Genomic DNA, 26,151 nt, shown 5'->3' on the forward strand with positions numbered 1-26,151 from the left:
AGGAAAAAAAAAAGCACTCACTTGCTACCATTGTTAGTGTAGTTAGTGTAGCAACAGATTTTTCCACCCCCTGTGTGTTGCTCCAGGCTTTTTCCACAGCTTCCATATAATTTATGTGTCGAGATTATTTTTCTGGCTTACATGCCATATTTTTGATAATCAGCGTATTGTGGGAAAGTGAGTGCTGGAAACATGCATACCACTGTCCTTTCCAGCAAATGACTTGTTTGTGTCCCGGACAAGCTCATTGGCCTGCTTCTTGTCTGATATTAGTGCTTTACCAGTGCTGGGTGAATCATTTTTAGCTGATTAGCTACTTAAAGGTTTCACTACTTGCTGCTCACGAATTCAGCTTTTGAGAGGAGAGTAGTGACATGAGGAATTTAGATTTTTTTAAAGTATATTCTTTAGTGTATCAGTTGATCCTAGCCTGGCTGACTGTAAATATCTACCTCCCACTGAGACTGGAGCATACTAATTATTAGGAATGTCTAGACCTTTTGTTAATGGAGAATTCACTGTCGTTCTTTGCTTTGACTCTGGAAAATAAAATTACGTTAGTTTTTCAATTGACTTGATAAGAGTGTTTTCCATCTTCAATTTCTGTCAAACACGCAAATCTGTTTCCGTGCTTAGGTTGCTGTCAAAGAAGATGAGAAAAGCGGACTGGTCTTGGCTCTCATTAAATATTTTGGGTGTTCCCTTCCTCCTGAACCGGTTGTGAAATTTTCAGAGGGACAGTGCCTATCCTCTTTCATTCTGAAGTCGGGGATATAATCAGTATTCAAACAGCTTAATGAAAAATGTGACATTTTTTCAAAGCGGAAAAGCAGATACCTGGTTTGAGGACAGCTTTGTGAGCTGCCTTGCAGAAGCCATCTTATCTCCTCTTCTGGTGGATGTTGGAGAGACTATGCATTTTATCGCCTCTTGTACGGTTCCTGTGGCAATAGGACGGCCAGTCGGGTTCTGCCGGAGCAGGGGGCTTTGAGGGGCTCGGTGCGTGTGGCTGGACTGTACCTTGCCTAACTTCAGGAGCAAGGATTCATGGCAACTCTGGTTTTGAATTTGTAACTTGTTCAGGGTGTGCCTCTTAACACTGATGTTTTTAGTCTATTAACACTGAGATCTTGAGAAGCAGCTTATCGTTATACAGCAGAGGTCCTCTTCTGAAAAGTACAGCATCAGTATTGTCCATGGGAGGGACTCTGTGGCTCTTCAGTGATGTTTCAGAGAAAGGTTTTGGCAAATCTCCTTTGGCATTAATACTGGGAAGTTGACACCTGATGTCCAGTAACCTTTGACACTTTTTCTCTTTGTGCTCCTCTGTTGCTGGAGAATGTTGTCTTGACCGAAATCTCTGGATGTGCAGCTGGAGGCATGGTAACAGCCATACCCAATATGTTAGCAACGCTCACTGCAGTGGACAAGTACTGAGTGTGGTAACTTTCCTCAAAATCCACGGGTGCACGCACAGCTTGCAAATACCACTAAAGCATCAGCAGCTTGAATTTCAGTTTGTAGGCATCCCCATAATAATGCAGAGACAGGACTTAACTCTGCAAAGTTAGTTTTGTGTTGGGCTAAGACTATCTTCTTTTGGTCCGGAGGCACATGCGAGCAATTTATTGGACTATGCTAGTGATAAAAACACTTTGATTCTCTCTGATCTCTCCCAATAACTTGCTAGTTTTGCCCAAACCACCCCAAAATGGGCTGCATTAAACCATTTTGAAGTAGCTCATGGCTACTCATAGATAGCTATCTATAATCGTAGCTCATAGATATCATTGTCCTGTATTTCTGGAGGATTAAACAGGGCACTACATGATTATAAACATGAGTGAATTTCTCTGTAGTTTGCTGATGACATCATGGACTTCCACTAAGCAACTTAAAACCAAAACAAAATCTAAACTAACAAAAGAGTGATTATTTGAATATGGCTGATGATTTTTTTTTCCATTCAAAAGGGGAGAAAACTGCAAGTCTGAAGAACATTTGCATAGTGGATGTTTTTAGGATAACCTACAGCAATTTTTTTTTTTTTTTAAATGGTGCCTTCAGGAAATTCAAAAATCTTATCTGGCTAGTTAATACTTGAACATTTTAAGTTTAAAATTAAGTCATGTATTTACCACTAGCAAAGTTTCCCCGTGGAAGGCTTGCTTCAATAATCTGTTCAAGCAGCTTTTATGTTGCCTCTTCTACAGTGAAAGCATCTTCAAGGATGCCTTTGTTTTGGCAGCATTTTGTTTAGCTTTCATTCTTATTTCATGCAAATCACACAAAGCTCTTTTAGAGACAGCCTTTTGTACTTTAAAAAGGGAATGAGTCTAAAATAGTTTTCAATTAGTAGAATATGTTATGTATAGTTGTACTTAAGAGGAAGAGAATGTTTATATTCTAGGAAATACATCTTTAAAGACATTTTATTTTCCATAGTTACTAATTAGTTAAGCTATTTAAACAAATCTTTTTTTTTTTTTTAGCAGAAAAATAGGCAAGAATGTGTGTTTGGGGTTTTGAGTTGAATAATAGTAGCAGGTGTATTACCACTGAAATATTCTAGGTAACTGAAAGCACTGGCTTCTACTTGCCGATGGTGACCAGGCTGTTGCTGTGAGCAGGGTATTTCATTGTCACTGCATGGTTTCAGTATGGTACTTCAGAAACGTGGGTGGTTTTCATGTCTTGGCTTTTAATGTTAGGGTGTTTTGGGTTCTTTTTCATTTGCCAGAATGATTTAGGGTGATACATAGCATTTGCACACCTTTGTTGCCTGGAGGAAATTCATTCTTTAGAGGATTTATTAGTGAGATCTTATCGGAATAGACACCTTGTACTTTATGAGAACAATTTGTCCTCTTAACACACAGGGGCATGATACAAAGGAGTATGTGTGTTCTGAAGAGACCGCCTTTAAAAACGTGGAAAACATGTTGAAAGGAGGTAAAAAGGGAGCCCACCTGACTTGCTGGTGAAATATTGAAGGAAAATGATCTGTTACCAATCAGTTAGGATCATTACTAATGAAGGGAGATGAAAAATGTATTTCCATGGAACGTAACAACTGCTGAGGTCAATAAATAGTTTTTCCCTCCAAACAACTTCTTCTGCATTTTCAAAACATCAGTGTTACACAGTCCAAATACCCATGAAGCTTACAGTCCTAAATGCTGAATTTGCCTTCTTCCTTTGTTTTATTGCAAGTATTTTTAAGAGAATGTAAATCTACATGCCTCTCTCTGTGTCTGCTACTAATGACTTAAAACATTGACCTTTAAAATCTTTTTGGGCCTCAGCTTCCCCATATAAAACACAAGAAGAAACTTCCTACCTTACCTGGGTGGTAAGAAGACCAATTACCATCTGTAAAATTCTGTAAGAAGAACTGATTTTTCTCTCTTAATATTAGGATATTTGCCAGTAGCCTCTTCTGTCTCAAAGCATGGTCCTATAGTATTTAATATAATGAGAATGAGCAAATAAATACTGGAGGTTTTTAAAGATAGCTTTATTTTTGGAGTACAAATCTACTATCTGTTCGCTGAACTGTAGCAATTTCCACCTTGAGGGCTGATGGGAGCTTATTGCCCATCTAACGCAATTTTCATTAATACATCAGAGTAAGGAGTTGGTTTTATTTTTGGGAGGGAAAACAAAATCCAGTAAAAAAATCAGATCGAGTGGTCACTTTGCATTAAAGCACAGGAAACAGAGCTGCAGCTTCTTTTCCTTGTAGCAAGCTCTGCATGTGACTGGCCTCACTAGGAACTTGCAGCACTGTGTAGCACCTTGGCTTTGTCCAAAAGGATGCGAAGAGCTGGGCATGGTAACACCCTGGCAATCAGTGGGTCCAGCAACAGCATCCCTGGCATTCTCTGTTCCTCACCTTGTACTGCTACTGAACTCTGGATTAAAAGTCCACTGTCGTCTTATTTCCACCTCCTCCCCCTTTTTTCTCATCAAAAAGGATCAAGTTGTAAAAAATGATTGAGGATTAAGATTTGTTTTCAAAGTAATGTTAGCCTACGCTCACAGCAGCAGCATTCATTGGCTTTGTTTCTCCATTTTATTTCATGAAAGCATAATCCACGGGGTGTTTTGCTTACAACAGGTACGTGCAAATGTAGGCTAAAAGGCACTTCTGGTTGTTCCATTCAATCTTTTGCATTGATGTAGCCAAACTGTGAAACTGTGAAAAGATAATGCCATCCAGGGTATTGTATAGACCTAGCGAACACGTGAACAGCTCTTACCCGGAATTGTCATTTTGTTTCTATTTTAAAGTACTGTAGATCAAGAATATTGAAGACTAAAATCTCTTAGGTCACAGAAGGCGTGAGGTGTGAAACAGATACTGAATTTCCCTCATAGCTATGTCGGCATGAGGAAAAGCATCCTGCCGTAGGAGAGGGCAGGCAGGGAGCAGGAGTGCCCTGCCGCTCTGCCCCCCCAGCTCCTGCTGCGAGGGGCATAGGGATGTAAAATATACTGATGGACATCAGCTGCTCCTCATGCGTACGGGAGGCTACCACAGAGTTGAACATATGCCTAAAATGGTGAAGTGATTGTCAGCATAATCTTAATTTGAAATCTCTATCTGTTACCTTGAGAGAATAGCCTTTTACTGGTCTTACAGAATTTGGCAGGCTGGGTTTGAGAAGCTATAGTTTAGGATTAGGGATCGGGGTCAAACAAGGATGAGACATTCCCTTGGAAGAAGTTAAATGCTTCACTGTACCTGTGGTTATTTTTAGAGTGAAATTGCTTTATGACTTCCTAATGAGCTTAAAAGTTGGCAAGGATTTAAACTGTCTCTGGAAATACCCTTCACATTGGGAGGTGTCACATTAGCTGAAATAAAACAGACCAAAACAATAGCAAAGAATTTCAGCTAGTGTGCTATCTACCTACCCGGTTAGAATTGCTATCCACCTAGTTAATATTCATAGGAGACAAAGCTTCTATTTAAGGGTAGCCTATGTTTCCTTATTCAAGGCAAGCGTAAAGAAATACCAGGAGATATCCTGCCTTGTGTTTTGAATTGTCAGGAGGAATGGGAGCCACTACCGTGTCATGATTGTTTGTGCTGCTTTCGCATTCAATTCACTGATGAACTAAATTGACAATCAGCTCGAGTGTCCTGAGCGATGTGGTTTAGAATAACCAGAAATATGGGCTGTTTATCAGCAAAGAGTGGTATTGCTGAGTGTCGGTGCCTTCTATGTACAATGCAAATAATCCTTTGTTGGAGCTATGATCTTTTCAAGACTCACAGAAAGGTCTATAATATTTTCCAATGAGATGCTGAGATACCGTCCTTGTCCATTTCTTAGTCTTTTTAGCCATCCTAAAACCAAAAGCAAATGAAGAATCCCCAGGGGAGCTCTTTTGGCAGCTGGAGATGAATCAGTATGTCCAGCATGGACAGCCTTGTCATATCTCCTTTTCTTTCTCAACCTTAGATCTAATAGAGATGGTGACATCTGGGATGCTGATAACAGCAAGAAATCCATGTGTGTGTGAATAGAACCATTCTGCATTAAAAAAGGAAAAATGGGAGTTCAAAGAATTGTTAAATCTGAGTCAAATATCTGTTTAATCAATGTGAAAGTCACTGTGTGCTGCTGATTGCCCAACCGTAAGCTTGTTGATAATTTTTTTGTCAGTTTGCGTTCTCCATCTGCCTTGTTGGAGCACGTGTGTTAATGTATCTATCTATATGGTATCAGGCTGCTTTCTGCCGTTGGGTTTGTATCACCATAAGAAAATTTAAAGGCGAGATTAAAATAAAGCTTAAAAGAAAGATAAAGATTACTTTGAAAAATGACTTCTGAAGGTCAGTGAAATTAAGGTATATAGGCAACCTTGACACAACTTGTCATGTATGAACTTCTGTGTATGAAGAAGAGAGGTAGAGTTTTTTGGATGTAAATGAGTAATGGACGTTTTGGGAAAAGGGGACTATAATCACTTTGAAAATCAGCAAACCTTAAAAGATCAATTTGGTATTGTACTTTCTATTGGGACCGTTCAAGAAATGGAACATTTTATTTAATGAATAATGAAAAGATGGGAGTGACTTGATAGTTTTTTTTAACTCAGGTCGTGAGATGAGATGGTCACTAAAGGTCTAAGTACTCTTGTTTGTTTTCTTAATAGTACAGAGTATAATGTTATCGAAGACTGTTGTTGATCATTAATTCTTCTTTACGATGCTGAAGGTGGGCTTGGTTCCACGCGCATGTAAGTCCCTGAAGGCTTCCACTAATTTCAGCAGCCTTCGCTTGCTCTTTGTATCACCAGTATTGCCCATTAGATGGCAAACTGTCTCTCTGGGACTGAAGATACCTCTCAAGGTAAAAAGGGGAAACCCAGTATTTACAAGATACTAAAATACCTTGCGGAACTTTCCAGACAATTTCTGCACATACATACTCCCATCACTTTCTTAAAATCTATTCATTGCCTTTTTTTTTTTGTCATCTTCCTCTCAGGACTCTATTAAGTGGCTTCCCAAGTCTCCTAAACTGTACAGTGGCCATAACTGGAGCTCCCAGGGCTCTCGCTGGGCCTCGTTGAAAGGAAAAGAAAGTTTTCATGGTGGTAACCTGTACAAATTCAACTCTGCTAATGGAAAATGGAGGGAAGGAAGGATAAGTCCCGAGCAAGAAGCGGAGGAGCTGGAGGATCCTGATGATGTAGGTAGTCTCCTCGAAGTCAGGAGGGACAATGTTGTGTGTCCGTCAAGAAACTCCAATCTGCTCGCAGTGCTATGCTGCCGAGCGCTTTGGGTTAGCGGGGGGCTGCACTGCCTGTACTTTCACGTCCTTGCTTGTGCAGAGGGTACAGAATCATGTTCAATGTTTTTCTCCTTTGCTTTGCTTGCAATTAAACAATCCATCCAACCCCTAAGAGTACAGTGCAACTTGCAGGTTGAGTAACGTGAGCAATGATGAGGTACATACTTTTTTTTATTTTACTCCTATCCCCAGTACCAACATCCCTCCATCTCTTTCAGGTAAGCAGGTGGTTAGCAGCGCTTGAAGCTCAATGTCTCCTAAGGACTGGATGGTAGAAGAACGAGGTTGCAGTGCTACTCCACTGCATGTATAGTTTTGGGTAGTGCTCTTCAAGGATGCTGATGTCTGGGAAACCCTGGCTGCTGTGGTTTCTCTAGCCTGTGCCCACCAGCTGTCTGTCACCTGGGCAGCAGCTTGGCTCTTCTTCTTGGTCATAGCCTGGGAAAAGGAGGTTGTGATTGCACGCTCACCAGTCTTTCCTCCAGATATTTTCTGGGAGTTGAGGGAGGAATTGGGGCTCCTGCTCCTCTGCCAGGACCTCCGCTCCCTTCCTAACCCCCAACCGCTGCTGGTGTGCCCCCTCCTCCAGCCCCCACTCTTGCTCCTGGCCTTTCTCCCCGGCACCCACGGCACTGCTGATGGGCTGGGTTAGCCAGCCCCGCGCCATTAAAGAGGAGTCTCTCTCGAGAGAAGAAAGATAATGAATGTTTTATGTGAGTTAAAGCTAAACAAATTCCCTTTTAATTTTAAGTGAAAATAGGAAGCAGTCATGCCCTGCTTGCTCTCCCCGGGGTTGGCAATGCTTCTTCCCATCCCAACCAAAAAGAGATTGTGGGAAAGCTCCGATATAGATTGAAAACTAAAGTGTCTAGTGGGGTTTCTGCACAGCTGTTCATGGAAATGCCACTGCTTTTTATGTCTGGTATTAAACTTCCAAGCTTAGGGAAACATTTATGGAGTTTATTTTCAAAGGTGTTGACCTTTGTTTGCTGTATCATTTTACTGCCAACAGAAGATAGAAAGATTATGGTAATATGAAGATTTGCTCCTTACCCATCATATTAAGGAGCAAAAATCAGCTAAATATCAATAACGTATCCATAAAATGTGAACAGAATTCAGATACCATGGCTGAATTTCATTTAACCGCTTTGCCTAGCATAACTGATAACTGGAAAACGTCGTTGTGTTTTGCAGTCAAACTTGTCTGAAGCTTTAATTGTTTGGTGAATGTGTTTTAATTGCGTATTTCTCTTTTCAAGCCCTTGTGGTTTAGCTAAGCATAGGGTGACATTGTCAGTTCCTCACTGCATCTCAGAGTAGGTGCAGCCTGCCTAGAGCCAGCCTTCAAAGCAGGCTTCGGGATGCTCGCCTTTGAGGCTCCGCTTCCAGTGAACCCCTAAATCACTGAGTTTGCAGGTCTCCACTCATTGCCATTTGCAGCTAAATAAAATCAATCCAATTACTTAAACAAAATCTTCTCTTAGAGACGTAGATGCAAGGTAAGGGCTTGCCTTCCCTCTCACACCTGTGCTCCCAAAACCAGAACGTGAGTCTTGAGGAACTGTGAGAAATGTTTTATTTTCTCTATGGAAAGCCCTTTCCTTTGCCTCATGTGTGTGGTTCCTTGCCCAGGGGCAGCGGATTCAGTGCTACTGAGCTGCCAGAGGCTGCCCAAAATAGTCTCGTTCTCGTGCTCCATCATTTTCTCACGGCATTGCAGGATTTAGTTGGGTATATGTGTGTTATATGTGCTAGCATGTGCCAGGTGATCTAGGGAAAGGCTGTATGAATTCCAGTCCTCTCCCTGTTCCCATAATTTCCACCCCCATGTTGAGGGAAAACCATGCCCAGAGAAATAATGGTAAAAGATAAATACCTGTACATTTGCTTTAAAGTTGCAGTTTTGTCTTCAGTGAAACAAATCCTGATGTACAGCGATGTGATAGAGAGGGACAAATCCAATTTACCACGGGTAGGTCTGGGTATCAGATAGGTATTCTTGCTGTTGCCTTGTTTACCTTTTTTATCTTTAACCCCCAGGAACCTATTTCCAAGTTTTCCGGCAGCCTTTTTGATACCGACGGTAACATGAGAGATCAAAGAAATACCAGAACAGCTCTTCAGGAAAAGCACAAGTCGGCAATGAAAGGGAAGACTCTTCCAGGGACTAACACTAAGGTGCAGCCACCCGTCTCGGCAGCGGGCAGCTTCCCCGGCGAGAGCGGCCGGGTCCCGGAGGAATTGAGGGCGGTGGATGCGCCGCAGCCCCCGCTGAAGGTAGTGAACTGCTGCATGGGCTGGGCTTGCCAACGGGGGGACTCCGCGTGTCCGTGGGGAAGTGCATGTGTCTGAGGGAAAGTCCACGTGTCCGTGGGGAATTCCGTATATCCATGGGGAAGTCCGCTGCTTGTGCGAGGCAGTTTATAAAACATGCAAAGAAGGGGGGACTTTGCATGGTAGATGTGAGACTTATCTTTCACAGAGTGTAAGCTGAGGTTTGTCCTTGCTCCCACTGGCTTGTATGGAAAAAGAGTTTTCCATTAAAAAAAAAAAAACACTTTCTTTGTAGCCATTCAATACTGTCTCATTTTATAAATACAGCTTTGGTATTGTAAGGTCAAGCCAAGGGTGTGTGCAGGTGGACACTCAGCTAAGTCTTCATTTAGTCCATGGTTTAGGAGCAGTGGCATGGCCTTACCCTCATGGCGTGACAAAGCCTCCATCCCGTGAAAAGGGATGGGAATGTTCAAGTATCCGTGAAAACTGCAAGATTTGGGCTGAAGTTTATGGAGGAAGCTATACTCTGAACTCAATGGATATATCCCGTCTTGGCATGCTTTGGAGCACATGAGGAGGAAATGTGCTTTATGGGTTGGCTCCCAGGGGTGGCCCAGTACGGATCACACCTCTGCTGACCGCCCTTGCGGCGGGAGATGCGGAATTGTGCTGCATCCCTGGGGTGGCGGGGTGCAGCCTCCAGGAAAGGCAGCTCGCCCGGCGTGGCACCCGTGCTGGGACCTGTCACCAAAGCACTGCTGGTAATCATGGGCTTGTGAAGTCTCGAGCGTGCGAGTAACGCTCAGTCTAAGCAACTTTTGGCAGGGTGGTTTTCATTTGACTGATAGGGTATTTTCATACCTTTTTAGGAATTGGGAATTTCAGATGAGTATGTTATACGTGCAAGAGTAACTGCATATGTTTTCAAAATGCAGCTGTGTTGAAATATTCTTAATTATGAAATATAACAAGTTATTCAAACCTGAATTGTCTTAGAGATATCAAGCAAATCAACGAAAATAAGAGCATTTTGCTAATGTGATCAGGTGAAATGCAATTTGCATTCAGATTCCCACCACGCTATGGCAAGGTGTCCTTTTTTTGTGATTGTTGTTTTAACAATTAGCAAATTACTATTTACTACTAAGCATATTATATACTAAAGAAAAAAAAACCCAACAACTGGGAGGAATAATTCTTAAATGTAAGCTGTCTTTGGAACTTGAAACTAATTTTAATTGGCCTTTGTTGTGAATTCTGTAAATCAAAAAATTATCTAAGATTTTGTACTAAATTTTTGCTGATACCAGCAGGAGGAGAATAGACTAGATAGCTTACAATTTATGCTGCTTTTTCAAAAGCTTCCTGATGTTTTTACTTTTAAGTCAATGGTTAGAGTACTGTCAAATCTTTTGACAGAGTTAACACATACATACAGAAAGCCTATTTAAAGAAAAGAAAATCACCGGAAGAGTGCTCAAAATCCATTATCTGTTATCAAAAGAGTTGAGAGTAAGCAAATCAGACTGTAAATGAGGTTCCAAAGCAAAAGTTTTTCATAAATTTATCAAAAAATATTTACTTTTCACTCTTCCTGTGTACTGGCATTGTTGCCATCATGAATGCTCAGTAAATCAGTGGGTTTTATGAAACAATTGGTTTGGTCAGCAGCCTTATAAACAGTTTTATATGGTTTTGGTGTGACTCTAAAACCTGGAGAAATAATGCATTCTTGGTGTTATTGAAGAGTAAAGGCTAGTCTTGCATGTGCCAGTGTTGAAGCATAGCACCATTTTGATCTGGGCTGAGCTCTACAGGGGCAAATCTGCTCGTGTTCACAGTGGGAGATAGATTTTCATTGCTCATGTAATTAATAGGCAATGTTTTTGATTAATCAGGCCACTTATTCATTATAATTCTTTTCCAGATAACCATTACTGTGTGCAGTCAAATGGGGAGTCTTGGTATTAGCATTGCTGGTGGAAAGGGCTCATCTCCATGTAAAGACAATGATGAGGTGCATTTCATTACTCAAAATTTATCTAGTAATCATTAGAAAGAAACTGATGAGCAGTTCTTTGAAGCTATTGTGTTTTGTTGTTTTCTTTCTGAGATTTTCGTCATGTAATATCACTGTCTTCGTAATAAAGCTAACAAGGGTAAACGTGGGTAACTTATTTCCCAATGTAGGAGCTGGCAGTAGATTCTGATGGGGAAGCTCCCGGAGGGATGATTTTGGAGAGAAAACCAATGTAACCCAATGATTTTCCAAAGACAACATGATGGCTGAAACACCATTGGCTAGTTTCCACTTTCTACCTCAATTTGGGGTCACTCCCTTGGCAATCCACATGCCTCTCCCATCCCATTTGCTCATTCCCAGGAGCTAATTTGATTTGAGAGAAGTATTTCTCACATCTTCTCTCTTAATTATCATTTAAATAAGTCTTTGTTTCCCAGTCTGTCCCCCATGGCACAGTGTAAACAATTAATGACTTCTGTTCATTGTTGCATGTGTCAGCCACGGAGGCTTTTTTTTTTCTTGCTAATGTGCTAAGACATTTAGTTTTTATTTTAATAGAGGCAGCAGAACAACAAGGCTTGAAAATTAATTACTTCCCGTTTGCTGTTTACATCTAAGAACAATGTCAGGTCTGAAACCTGCCTTTTGTGTTACCAGGGGATGATGACTGCACGGCTGCCGAAAGACGGTCCAGCAGACTTGGCTGGGGTACAAGCAGGAGGCAGAGCGGCAGAGGTAGATGGGTTGTTTGTCACTGTGGGGTGTGTTCTCTTCTTGTTATCTTTCAATCAAATCACTCAGAGTTGGGGAATTTGAGATCTAGATCTAGGCTTGCCTTAGCTTTTTAGATACTTCTCAAACTACATTATAAAGAAATTGTAATGACATTAAATTGTTGTATTCCTTCTTATTATATTCTGGTTTTCAGATCTTTATGTTCAAAGTGCTTAACAAAATATTATTCACTTAAATGGCTGATTTGTAAAGGAAAATAATGGTCTTAGTAAGCAGTTATGTAAGCACAAATGCAGTAGTATTTGGTTCAAGAAGCTTTCTTATGACATTGTATTAGATTTAGTAGATAAGTTCATCGCAGTTGTTACAAAGAAATATAAACTAGATGAGCTTGTTTCTCCGAGGTAATTTTTGGTTGGCAGAGAAGAGCTCAAAGTAACTCCTCTGATGGAGGCTTACAGTGCCAAGTGCCAAGGGATAAATGTGTCTCTCCTGCTGCTCCACCTCAAGCCTCATCTTTCCTAGCAGAAGCCACTCTCTTGAGCTTCAGAGGTTCCCAAGACCGGTGGTGATCGCGTACAGTTTTGTGATATATATTTTTGACCTACTGTTTGGTTTCCACCTGCTGAGAAAGATAGAGTGGGAGGAGAGCCTCTACAAAATTACTTTGAGGGGAAACTGGTCCATAATTTTTTTCAGCTCTTGTTTTCTTAAACTGTCAGTTATACCTGGCTAAATTACTAGTTTTTACTCCAGCATACTCCTTGTTGAATTAAGGTAGGATAGAGTAAGCAATGTTGTATTTCTATTAAATTGTCAGGAATAAGGATACAACCTATGTCAGCCAAAGGCAAATTAATGATAAATTACTGTACTAATTTTGTAAAACTATGCTATAGACTTATTAATAGAGGATTGTGTTCCACAATCCACATATGGAAGTTAGATTAACATTTTTTAAAAGGTTGATTACGGATAAAATTCTGTATCATTTTACCTTTTCTCTTTTATGAGAGGATTATCCTTATCTAATTTTTGTATTTTAACAAATATGTGAGAGAATTTAAATAATTCTTTACATATTTCATATTATCAGATCATCAGGGAAAAAAATCAGGATTTTTAGTTGCTGTACCTTTAACTTCTGAGCAGAGTTTCTGGTAAAGTCAGTATCTTAAAAATCAACCACTTTGCTCAGGTTCCTCCATGAGGCTATAATTCAGTCTTATTTTTGGGACATTGAAATGTACTAGGTACTAACGTCTGTTCATTTAATGAGTAGTGAAACAAGTAAAAAAGAGAAGAAATTTCTGTTCCATACGGTTCTGTCCTGCTGATGTTATCCTACAAATAGCTATGGTTTCTCTGTCTCCCACAAGATGGCAGAATCATTCATCTAATTAAAGAAAGAAGAAAAATCTCTGCTTTTTGTATGTGTGGGAGATGAGAAGGAATTAATGCATTCAGGTGTGCTATAGGAGTCCTAATGTTTTGACCACAGGACTAATCTGTGTACAAATAACCAGCATTTTTCTCTTGTTGCTATGTGTTACAACTTCTTATTCTTGAACTGACCATTTTAACAGTTCAAATATACAGTGTGTTCATCAAAAATGGGGAATGGCAAGAATTGCAATTTTATTTGCTTTTGTTGTGCAACCATATATAACGACAGGGCCAGGCATTTGTATACTAACCTGAGAGGGAGGGAATTGCTCTTCTTAAACAGCATTCAGAATAAAAACGTGCATTTCTCCTGCTGTGTTTTTAAAGGCATCCCCCGTTTCAGAACCCGACGTCCTTGATGCTGGTCCTACTGAAGCTTCATCCAAGGGCAGCCCCTTCCCGGCAGTACACCACGTCATAACAGTAAGTAAGATGGCCCCAGTGAGTAACAAGTCATTCTTAGCTAAGTACTTTGTGTTGTCTGTCGTTAATGCTCGTAAAGATGGTAAAGACCGGCACAAAGCTCGTGAGTGGCTGCGTAAGAGGAGAACACGTACCAAAGATCAGTGACCCCACCATGTGTTTACTTGGCTGTCACTGCAGCCGGGACCTGGCTTCTGGAGGAGCTCAGCGTAGCAGACCAGAGCTTCTGAAGCACTCTGCTTTGGGAACTTTAAGGGTGGTGTCCATTCCCTCCAGCTTAAGTGTTTATTCTGTTGTCTGGACTCCCTCTCTAGCTAATGGAAGGAGCAGCATCTCCAGGGTGCCTCTCTTAGGAGGGAGAGGTTGAGCTGCTACCTGGAGGTGACCATTTTTATCTTTTGACTGAACTTGCGTGACAGGCTAAGACTGCATGCCCATATTTTAGGTGTCAGAGGAGATTAAGCCTACCACATGTGCCACAGAAGGAAATGGCTGAGCCCACAGGGTGGCTTTTAGAAATCTGATCCACTTTTGTGAACTTCTCTAAAAAATTCAACTCTCTGACGATCTACCCCAAACATGGTCATCTGCCTGCACACCTGAAATTATGGCTTTTCTAGGAAGATATAAGATGATCAAGGTATCTGAATGATTAAGGTCAAAAAGCATCCTACTTGTATTAACCCTGAAGTACCAGGAAGCAACAACTGTTTCTCCTACAGCAAATGCCAAAGGAATGCTTTGTTTGATTCCTCTTCTTCCAGCCTTTTTCTATCCTTTTCCAGGAATAACATTCACAACCCAGCTAATGGCAAAAAAGGAAAGTTCATCTGTTATATAAAAGACTATAATCAAAGACCACATTCAGTTTTTGTTAACCATTCACATTTTTAAAAATAATGTGATTTGTTAGTTGACTGAAAAGTAAGCAAATAGACCATGCAAATCTGGTTTCCTCTGGTTTCCTATGTGGATTACCATTTAAGAAGGGTTGAGCTGCAGCTTTTGTCTATGAGATGGACTAACAAAGGTTTTCTCTTCTATTCAGTTGCTTAAAGAAACTTATTTTGAGGCCTCTGGTCTCCAACATCATCTTGTGAAACATTTAGATCAGTTTTATTTTCCAGTTGAAAATGCTTCCATCAATTTTTTTTTTTTGTCTAGCTCTACTTGGTAGCTGTTTCTTATGGTCTTAACCTGCATTGCAGGAAGCACGAGGCTTCCAGTTAGAGGAACCACTGTTGGAAGGGTTGATTCACGCATTGCTAGTGGCCTGGATCTGTTGCAGTAGTATCTGACTTCTAGTGTTTTCAGCCAAAAAGAGGAAATTACCATTTTTTATGTTGTACGCCTCTTGGAAAATAATGCCTCCCTTGAAAGTTCTTCAGCTGCAAGGGAAGGAAGAGGCAGATTAGACCAAGCTACTTACCTTAGAGCATGGTGCACAGAGGGAGTCAACTGGCTGAACATGTTCCAAGTGTCAAAAGTAGCCAATGTGCAAGTTCTTTCGTGGAGAAACATTTGTATTTCTGGTTTTGTTTCTTCTTTTAATCAAAATCTTTGTGCTGTAGCAAATTGTTTCTGTTATTGCCTTTAACCTAGAGCAGCATTCATCAGTCCTGGGGATTATGGGCTTTTGAAGAGTATCCTGCTGCCTCGGGAACTGGTCACTATCTCATCTGCTCTCGCTCTGGGTTTACTCTGGTGGAGTTCCTCTTATTCCTCAGTAACTGTCTTATCTGAAAAATGTTTGCAGCCTGGCTTCTTATGGAGGACATGCTTTGCATGTTCAGATAAGCAGATGGCAGTAGGACCTTAATGCAGAATCTTCTTCTTTGCTAGGAATCTAGGAAGGTTTGTTTCCTCTGTATTTCTGACTAGGTTTCAAGAGAAGGTCGGTGCATCTACGTCAAGGAAGGGAAGGAGAGAAACATGGTGGCAAAGAAGCCAAAGGCTCCTATTATTCTTCCTGCAAAAGCTGAATTATGTGCAGGATGGTGCCCATCTTCCTTCTCCCTTTCTTCCATGCCATCACTGCTTCCTGCCTTCCAGCAGAGACTCTGTCTTCATCTATTTATTTTTATTGAATTTTAATAAACATCCTCTTTGCATATGCTATCTGTGATAATATTTGTCTCTTACTTGCTAGCCATAGCCCTCTAGCTATCTCTTGCCATCTCCCATCCCGTCTCCGAGCTTGGTGCTCTGATATTACATAGGGCGATGCTGCTGCCAGGTTCAGGTTTCCTCTCTGTTCTCCATGGGCCTGGTTGCTCTAACTTCTTCTGAAAGGCTCATTTGAATTGTTAACTCATCCAGCCAAACTCAATTTCAAACCCTTTGTGCCAGCTTTAAGATTTCTTGACAGTGTGAATGACCAGTAATTAATTGGACAAACAATGAAAAGTCCTTTCATTCTGAGTCATTGTTTTGCAAAGGGAAAATGAGAATTGCCCTCAGTTTTAATTATGATGGAGAATTTTATTGAAATGTAGAGGCCCCAAAACTTTAATTACAATTAGATACTTTTTTACATACTGTATTCTATAAACTTGTCTCAGTTATGCTAATCACACTTCAAAAATATGGAATCTGTTTATTTTACTTTGTTTAATACGTATATCAAAATAAAAATATTTTAATTGAACTTAAACTGAGTCTTCAGATTTTAAAATGGTAATCTTAAAATAAGAGTATCTATGTAAAGATGTACATCAAAATATAACAGATTAGAACCACAACTGATAGGGCTATTTACGTGCAGACTGTGTGTAAAATTTTGCATGTCTAACTACAGGGGGAAAAAAAAAATCAGGGATACAAACATTGCCAATAGTGCCCCATGCTGACTTTAACAGAAGTAACTTTAACTTGGATTCTGGAGTCTTTATTTCCAGTTCTCTATTTTTCTGTCTTCTGTCCTCTGCTCTTTGTTTCCTACTTATACTCTCAAACATAGAACCAACTCTGCCCAATCTTTCTCCATCAAAAATATTTTCATTCAAGCTCTGACTGAAATTCCCTATGGATTTTGTCTGAGTGAATGGAGAGTGTTGACAGGTTTCAGCATCTCCTGTCACTTCATGATGTGCATCATCATGTCATCTTCTTTGATCCATTTTTGGGGCTATCAACATCATAAGGATATTAGATAATTTGTAATGAATATCAAATCTCTTAAATATTTTAATCTAGTATTTCACTTTCATTCTTACCATATTATTTTATTTAGTTGTATACCTTTGCCCTGGGAATTTCCTCAATTAGATTTTTTCATATAGTTCACCAGGTGTGCAAGTGTCACTTATATCAAAGATTTTCAAGGAAGTCAATTAAAAGTGATTGTGTAAAAGAAACTTACAGTATTGGAAAAATCTGAAGAACTTCAAGTTAAAAAAGCCAAATGTTTTGGTTGGTCTGTTAAAAATGCAGAAGTACCAAATGTTCCTAAATATGGTGAGAGAACAGACAACTTTGGTGTACTAGAACCTGTAATGTGTATCAGAGTGAAATGCTCCTGTGCCTGCAGAAAGTGAATAAGCATATACCGTGCTCCCACAATATGTAGGTTGCTGGTTTTCTGCCTTTCTCCCACATTGTTCAGATACAAGTCATGAGAACCCTTACATGGATGAGAATCACAGCAGAATCTATCTTCTTCATTTCCAGCTGATGCACTTTTCAGGAAAAAGTCTTGATGCAGTTATACCAGTTAAAAATCTTCAGAAATCTAAGTATCAAACCCTTTATTAATCTGAGCAGGTTAGTTCCAGCCATATCAGAAAATTGTGGTCATACAACTTAAACATAATAAAACATCTTTCTTCTTTCTTTAGTCATTGTCTTACTTTTTTCAATTTTAAAAGCAAAACCAGTAGAATACTCAGGTCAGAGAAGCACTTGTCGTGGTTTAACCCCAGCCGGCCACTGAGCACCACGCAGCCGCTCGCTCACAACAAGAAGACAACTAAAGTGGGATTCAAAATGTCCCTATCATCATCAAAGACAGATTTCTTCTGAAACTGGTTTCAAACAATAAAGACCTTGCTCACAGACAGTGTTTGATTGACCTGTTCCCATAACACCATATGACCTAGTATTTCAGTCTTCAAGTTTTTAATGAAGAACTGCTTTATCTCTTCTCCAAAACATTTTCATGACTCTTAATCTTGTCAGGTAAGGGTGTTGGTATTTTTATATTATTATTTTTTATTCTGACAAGGTAAGTGAGTTTTAGACGTCAGGAGTCTGACTTCTCACTGCCTTGCATCTTGTGCAGGTTTATACATGCTTGCAAGGAAGCCCATGCGCACCTTGTTGGCTTAGCTAACCCTAAGATCGTGTGAGCTTCAGCGGAGTGTAAGCACCCATCTGCCATGTGATCTCCTTCTCCATTTCATCTGCTGGTTTGATTCCACTTATATCAAAGTAACCGAGTATTTCTGAGTCAGGATGAAAGATAAAAGGTGTGTGGTATAGGCACTGTATTTACCTCCATAATGTAGTGTTTAGGAATTTATGTTGTGAATTTGGGATTAAGTTTCTGCTCCAAACAAATGCTTCTGTTTGCACAGTGTATCTTTTTTCCTCTCTTCCTTTTAAATAGTTTTCTCATAGGACTCAGTCAGAATTTACTCATTTCAAACTTTAAATTATTGGATTTTGCAAAGCTTGTAATTAACAATGCTAAATAGGAAAAACCTTTAAAAAAGAAAAGTCAGTAATTGATCTTTTCAAGATACCATATTCAAATACCTCAAAGTTAAAGAAAAAAAATCTACGAAGTAAACTCATGATATAGTAGACAATATAAGCACTGCAGACAATATAAGCAAAAACACATACAAGAGACAAGTAGACTCAAGCAAGGCACCTGGAACCATGCTGTAGGACACAGCATTATTTGAGAATAAAAGAGGATGAATATTTGAACAACCACACAAATGACCAGCAACATCTCCCCTTGTCCTCATGGACTCTGTGGGAATTCAGCAGGGGAGGAGGCTGTACGGAATTCCTGCAGGCGTTCAGGTATGACCGCTGCCTTTCACAGGGGTGATGAGCTTTCTTCAAAATCAAAGGATTGGTAACTTGGGCCGTGGGTAGCACTGCTTCTGGGGGCAGTACTTTTTAAGTCTCCTGATGTGATCAAAGCAATGCATTTTCTTCAATGTTTTTATAGCCTCAGGCCATAAATGATTACACAGAAAGAAGGCACTTTAATGAAAATCTATGTATCAGGTTCCAGTGTCAGGGAAGTCACTATCTAGTGGTACATTAGAAGATGAAAGAAATGGAGCAAGGACAATTTTTGTAAGCAGTTTGAATCATATAAAAGCCTTTTGTGTCCGATGGCATTGCAGATGTGACACGATGGACATTGATCTCTCATTTTTGTCTGCTACAAAATGTGATGGCGAGTTTGACTGAACTCCACCTTCCTTGCCTTGTGCCTTGCCCTTGGGAGGCACTGAACTGCCGGATAGGAAGAAGAGAAAGGAGCTTTGCTCTAAATATGACATGCCCAAATGTTATATATACTACACACTGGGAGACAGAGAAAACATTCAACGTGTTCTCTTGCTATCCCCAAAAGAAGTGGAGAAAATACCCAGTTTTAAATCTGGCCTCTAAAAGATATCAATCCCTAGAAAATTCCCACAGAGGAAATTTTAGGGGAAGGCACCTGGAGCAGCATTTGTCTGGTGCAGACAGTTTCTTCTATTTGAATCATAGAATCATTAAGGTTGGAAAAGACGTCTAAGATCATCGAGTCCAACCATCAACCCAACACCACCATGCCCACTAGACCATGTCCCTAAGCGCCTCATCTGCACGTCTTTTAAATACTTCCAGAGATGGTGACTCAACCACTGCCCTGGGCAGCCATGGGTTATTAATACAGTCATTATCAAATGCAACCTTTTGCATCTAGCAAAGGCATGTTTTCATCGTTCAGCGAGAAGTCTGAATTCCCTGTTGTTCAAGTCTAAAGTACTACTGCCAGTGATGACAAGAAAGGTAAAATTAAGTATGAAATCTCAACATTATTTACAAGGTTTACGCAACCCCCTGCAAATGTTCTCAACTGGATAGATTATTTTATTTTCCCCTATTTCCACCAGTTGAAGGTACCAGCCTTAGCACTGGTGTCAGTGAAGTATCAGCTGTTCAGTCAAATTTAAAAAATAGGTACTATTTAGATAAATGGAGTTGAACTAGGCAGGCTTCCCCATGAGAGGTATTTTCTAGCTGGGGAATATTTTCTTTAGAAAGTGATCTGTTTGAACTAGGGTTAAAAGTATGTCTGGTTTTCCTCCAAAAGGCCAATCTAAATCCTTTTCCCCTGCCCCTATTCTTTCAAACTTGGGCTTTTCATGTGTCATACCACCTTCTGATTGGCAGCCTCTCTCCCCGGCGGCTGGCCTTGCTCTCAGCCGTGCTTTGCCCTGTCGCTGCTGGTTACGCCTTTCATGTGAAGCTCGGGCTTTAGCCGTGACTCTTGCCTTCAGAGCTTTCTTCTTCTGCTAAGATTGGAGTATGGACCTGTGAGGGGGGAGGTCAGGGGAAGAGGAAGGCTTATAAAAGAGAAAAAAGATGATGGGGTTTGTTCTGTTTGGTTTTGGTTTTGAAAAGGTTATAAAAAGACATAATGAACTGTCCTTTATGGACTGTTCTGCAACCTTTTGGACAAACGTTTTTATTAGAAGTGGAAAAGGAAAGCATATGGGCACCATTGGAAGTTAAAAATTATTGGATGTTAACCTGTTGGCAGGGCATCTCATTTATCATGCTTTAAGAAGATGCTTTCAAATGAAGCATCGTAGCTAGTTGTGGGTTTGTTCCTGTCCTGTTTCAATATGAAAGAATTTTTGCAGCCGACACTGCAGCTGAATTGCCCCAGGTTATTTAGGTGGGTTTGTTTTACTGCTTCTTGCAGGGGACTAGGAGTGCACAGACAGCCCACGTCTGTGCTTCAGCTGAAGGACTCCAACTTTCAATGGAGGGTGGTAATTCCATTAAATGATAGCATCTGAAATAATTTGATTTTTAGCTATGCCTGATTTAAACAAAACTTTAAACACAAAAACACAAAAAATTAAATCTGGTTATTTAAATAACATGGGGCAATTCAGCTGCAGTGGTGGCTGCAAAAATTTAAACAGAAACTTTTTAGTGAATCTTTTTGGTGTCCAAAGTCTTAGTGTTTATGTTGAAAAAGTGTAAGAAAGACGCAAACAAGGTAGTGAACGAAATTCCCATAGTGAACGCACTGGTTTTAGTACAGGACATGTCCTTTGTGAAGTTTACTTTTTAGGCACTGAAAATATAATTTCAGGGAAAAAAAGAAAATAGTAACCTGTTTCAAATGATTAATCATACATTTTTCTGAAAAGGTATTCTACATATTTTGATGGTTTGGGATTGACTGGTACTTCAGGTATTATTTTAATGATGAGTGCATGATGATGGAAAGTGAGTAGGAGGACTTTGCGATTTCGACAGAAATATTTTAAACAAGTTCAGGCACTATTCAGTAAAAACTAGTGGAGTAAAACAATGGAACAACACAGGAGCCAGGATAATCTGTCCTCCTACACCAGGATCAACTTTTTCTGAAGAGTTACTGGTAGAAGATGGAAATTCCACACCTTCCCACATGCCTTAGGCAAGCAACTCGAGCTCAGCTGCCCGTGCTGGAAAGGTTTTCCTTGTTCTTGGAGCTTTTCTTTAATATTCATATTTGAATGTATATTTCCTGGTGCATCACGACTGAGGGAAGACAGGAGAACAGCAAACTATTTCCACTGCCCATTACATAGATCTATGATCTGTTTCCATCCTAAATGTCTCTGTCTTGCCCTGCCTGTAATAGGCGGTGGCAATAGTTTGCTTCCTCTTTGCTGTGACATTTTTTTGCACATGAAATCTGTTGTCCAAGAGAAAAGCTTGCCTATTTAATAGGGTGAAGCTGCAGTCAATGAAGACAAGCACGGAAATCTGAAAGCAAGGGTAAAATCCCCCTGGGATTCTGGGAAGAGAAGCACTGGGTTTGAGAAAAGGATGCAACAAAAGATAATCCAAGTTTAGAGTTGTTGAGTTTTGTTACTTTGTTTTGTTTTTTAAAAAAACAAAACTGGAAGAGGAAAGGAAGCTGATAAAGCTTAGATTGTGATTTTCCTGGAGCGAGGGTGAATGTGAAGGCAGTGACGGAGAGTGCTGGGTTCCTAGGGGACAGTTAGGTGAGGATGGAAAGGCCACTGTAGTTAGAACTGTGATGAGTGTTTCTTACCTCCATTTTGTGTTGGTTTTTTTTTTACACAGATAAAGTAGGGGCCTGAGCCTCTTTCCACTGAACTAGACCTGTACAAATGCATACTCTATTACTTAATTGGGTTTGCTCTCAATTTGCAATCGCGTAGGTGGCAGAATCCGCAACCGAGAGTTGTTTTGTCATCGGTACCTATGATTCAGCTGTGAGGAAATCAGGGCTCCTCCACATCCCCTGGGGGAGGCGGGCGCGGAGCAGGACCATTGGCCACAGAGGAAGGAGCCGCGGTGGGTGTGGGGACAGCAGCAGCATGGGTTCATGTGGGGTTTCGGAGGGAGAGTGGGCAGGGAGATGTGCAGAAAGCAAAGGGGCAGAGGATACGGCTGCACTTGGACCAGAATATTGGATGTATTAGAGAAACTCGGCGGTATGTCTCCAAATCAGCGTGAGTGGGTGTATGTGTGAGCTTTCTTCTGCCTGGAGAGGATACCGAGGGACTGCTGCAGATCAGAGCTGAGCCCGCTCTCCTCTCGGGAGCGCAGGTTTCCAGCCTTTGCAGCACTTCTGGGCTGAGACGCCCTCCAGCCTCCGCTGTGGAAAGTTGGTCGGTCATTTGGTGCCGGTTCCTCTTTATCTGCAGCAGCATGGGAGATTAAAGACTTCCCCCAACACCACTTACTTCACGGAAGCGATTGAGGCAATTACCGTAGAAATGTTGGAGGAGCATGAACCGGTGGGCAGGCGGTCGCCTAACGGGGAGGCTAACCGGGGGCGTTGGTAGCAGGGTCGTGCTGCCGGCGGGGAGGGGGTGAGGCCCCAGAGGCTCCGCCACAGCTCAGGGTGCTAGAGGTGTGCGGGCTTTCAGACCGTGGGCGTAGGAGAGAGCGCGTCATCACGGAAATGAGATGAGTTTTCGGGAAAGTTGTGAAAGCCTAACTACAGCTTGCAGGGTATTGAACATAGGGAGACATGTATTCGTGCCAGAACTGAGCACCCTGTGGGATTCATTCCTTAGCAGTGTTGTTACAATCTCAGATTTATGTTTCTTTCAGATGTAGATAATTAATTAAAAAAGAAAAAAAGGAGGACTAATTTTTTTGTGATAATTAAAATGAATAGTGGTCTCTAAAATAAGGCTTATTTCAGAATGCCTAAAAAAGAAGTCTCCAAAGGACCTTTGTGCCAAAACAAAACTCTGAGTGTGTATGTTTGGGGGTGGTGGAGGAGTGGAATAACCCACAAGCACTTCATGTTATTAGTTTAAATTTTTAGGGTTATGCTTCACCAACCGCTAGAATTTTTTTTTTCTATTTTCTGTTTCATCAATTAAATTCAATTTGTTATTGTAAGACCTAGTCCCATCATAATATTTGAAAAATAGTATGCAAGCATCAGACTCCAGAAGTCATGAAATGTTTGAAGAAAAGCTTTTTTAGACAATTGGATTTGATTCCTTGCGAGTGGGATTGCTGGGGAGCAGAAACCATGCTGATAGAGAATATTTCAATAACTGACATTAAAAATGGCTAAAGGCTATTCTTCAAAAGGAAAGAGAAGTGCCGGTGACTCTTCCTTCATACTTGCTAATGCAATGTATGCCTGGTCTTGGCGAAATGTGCACGTCTATTTTTGAGTGGCACAGTACGCAAAGAAAGGCCTTCCCTGAGCTTTGAACAGACAGCTCAGTGAAATGCAAAGCCTGGTCCTGGATATTTCTGCAGGTAACTTCAGGTAGGGAATAGACCTCCGCACTAGTTTTTGAGGTGGCAGAATTTCAATATATGACCCAGTATACCCCCTGTATGTATAGAGTGTGCATTTGCTGTAGCATAAAGCAGCTGGCTGCTGGCTATCGTTAAGAAAGAAACATCTTTCAGCAATGAACAGAGCCAAGAGAAACATCCAGTGCATGGGAAGTTTATAAATGCTTCTGTCAGGTGTGCATGGCAGAAGCAAATCTTCCCAAGAGTTGTCACCTTGGCCAGTACTTAGGATCTACATAGGTTATTTAAAGCTTCCAGAAATGTGTCCGTCTTAGTCTAAGCAAAAGGGAAAAAAAAAAAAAAACAAACGAAAAAGAAGATATAACTGGGCATTCAATACACCGGGGAATATAACTAAATTTATACCTGGTTTTAAAATTAGTTTACGGCTATCATGGGTGAGATTCAAATGCAGATACCTGCATTTTGGTATCTTCGTGTAGCGTGCCTGCCCACGAGCCAGGGGGGTGCCGCAGTCAGTGGAGTCGGAGCGAAGGCAGTCGGTGGAGCCTGGGGAATAATTCATTTTACTCCAGTGCAGAAACCTCCTGGCTGGCTAGGTAGGTTTCAGCCTACGAACAGCCACGAAGCATCTACGTGCTTCTGTCATTTCCTAAATCAGATAATGTACAGCAAGGAAATAATATATAAACGATTGAATTGTGTGGTGTCAACATTAAACATTCTTATAAAGGGTGAATAAATGCAACAGAGTAGCTGATAAAGAAGAAATACTACCTTTCTTGAAAATTTTCAGACTATTGGAAAGATGGACATTTATTACACATTATTATATTACCTGCTCATTAGATATATCGACTTACTGTTATATCTGTTTTCATTACATGTTAAACGTTTTTTGAAAATCAGTGAAAAGTAGGATAACTTTGTGCATCAGAGTTAAATTTGTAATAATCCATTCATTGATACAAACCATTACTGATACATTATTTGGCTATACATAAAGAACCTGGCATTTTTCTCTTTTCTCAGTTACAGCTTTTAAATTTATTTTAAAATGTTACAATATAGTTCTCAAAGAACACAAAGTTCTTGGCCAAAAAATTGATATGAATTGAATCCATGTATGCATATTTATTAACTAACGAATTTACATGTTGATATTTTGTCTTAATGTTTTCCTTAAAGATATTTTGTCAGTAAAAAAGCCAAAATATACAATTTTTCAAAGATCAATAATTTATATGCTTTGTGGTCCTTAATTAACCCTTTATTGCTTTCAGGTGCATGAATTTAATGAATAATGAAGTTAAATAAAAGTAGATGTATATTTACTTGTGTTTATATTTTAAAGATTTTTTTTTTTTTCTTTTTTCCTATGGAAGTTTTTTTAAAAAATTAGCTAATGAGAGGAAAGGCAATTTATCTCAATTTTGCTTTAATTATTAATGCAATTTTTGGCATAGAACAGTTTGCCTGTCAGGAAGCCCTGCAGTGTTACAACTCTCTCATGTTTTTCACATCACCTTCTTCCCCTGTACTTTTAAAATACTCCCTTTAAACACTTCCCTGCTCTTGATCCGACTCTTTTCTCTGCAATCTTTCGCATCTTGCTGAAGATACCTCGGATAATCCTCACGCGCCCTTCCACTTCCGATGAAGATACCGACCAGTTGCCCCCAGACCCAGATGACTTTGAGCCCGAGGAGCCCGGCAGCGCAGAAGGCCGTGCCTATTCGGACTCTCTGAACAGTGCTTTTTATCCTCCCTAATAAAGTACTTTTCTGGACAGAGTTCACGGGTGGTTTTCTTTCCCATTGTTCGATTACGTTTAATGTAGTACTTGAACCACTATGCCTTATTTGTAGGGAAAACCATTCCACGGAGGATGGATTGGAGCTGGGGAAGCAGAACCCGTGTTTGTATTTCTTTGCCTTGAACTTTCCTTCAGCCAGAACTTGTGCACTTGAAACAAAATGCGCTGGGTGAGGTTACGTGCATGTCACCACGAGTTTCAATAGCCACTTGTAAGGGCGTCCTACAGCACCTAGATGCAATGGTGAGAAGAGCAGGTGATTTATATTCAGAAGGTACTTTACCCATTTGGAAACACACTGAAAACAACTGTATAGTTTGGGGTTTTTTTTAAATCTTGTGTCCATGGTTTTTCTGTATAGGCCACCCTTTTGTCTACCCTCAGGTTCCTTTGAATTGTCTCTTTTAATGGTGTTTTCTACGAGAATAAAAAATCCTTTTCTCTCTTTTAAATAGTGCTGTTTTTTTTCCCCACAGAGAAATGTTATTTCCATTGGAATTCTGTATCTCGTTCTAGCGTAATAAAGAATAGTTTCTCCAGGTATATCGATAATGCAAATGTATATTTGAACAGAGCCTGTAAGTTACATTTTATTAGATCTAAATGCAGGAGGCATCTTATGC

At 40.4% G+C, this 26,151-nt stretch overlaps 1 protein-coding gene across 1 annotated transcript; it reads left to right on the forward strand.

The window, feature by feature from the left end:
• Positions 1-6,485: 6,485 nt before the first annotated feature.
• Positions 6,486-25,581, forward strand: LOC142079940 (uncharacterized; the record flags this gene model as incomplete). The annotated part of the gene is made up of 6 exons (XM_075144617.1): positions 6,486-6,707; positions 8,853-9,089; positions 11,017-11,106; positions 11,770-11,847; positions 13,621-13,716; positions 25,332-25,581. Coding segments are annotated over 6 exons (876 nt in total), but the record flags the coding sequence as incomplete, so codon positions are not given.
• Positions 25,582-26,151: the final 570 nt, after the last annotated feature.

Source organism: Calonectris borealis, chromosome 3, assembly GCF_964195595.1.
Source record: "Calonectris borealis chromosome 3, bCalBor7.hap1.2, whole genome shotgun sequence".
In the NCBI taxonomy this organism is placed as follows: Eukaryota; Metazoa; Chordata; class Aves; order Procellariiformes; family Procellariidae; genus Calonectris; species Calonectris borealis.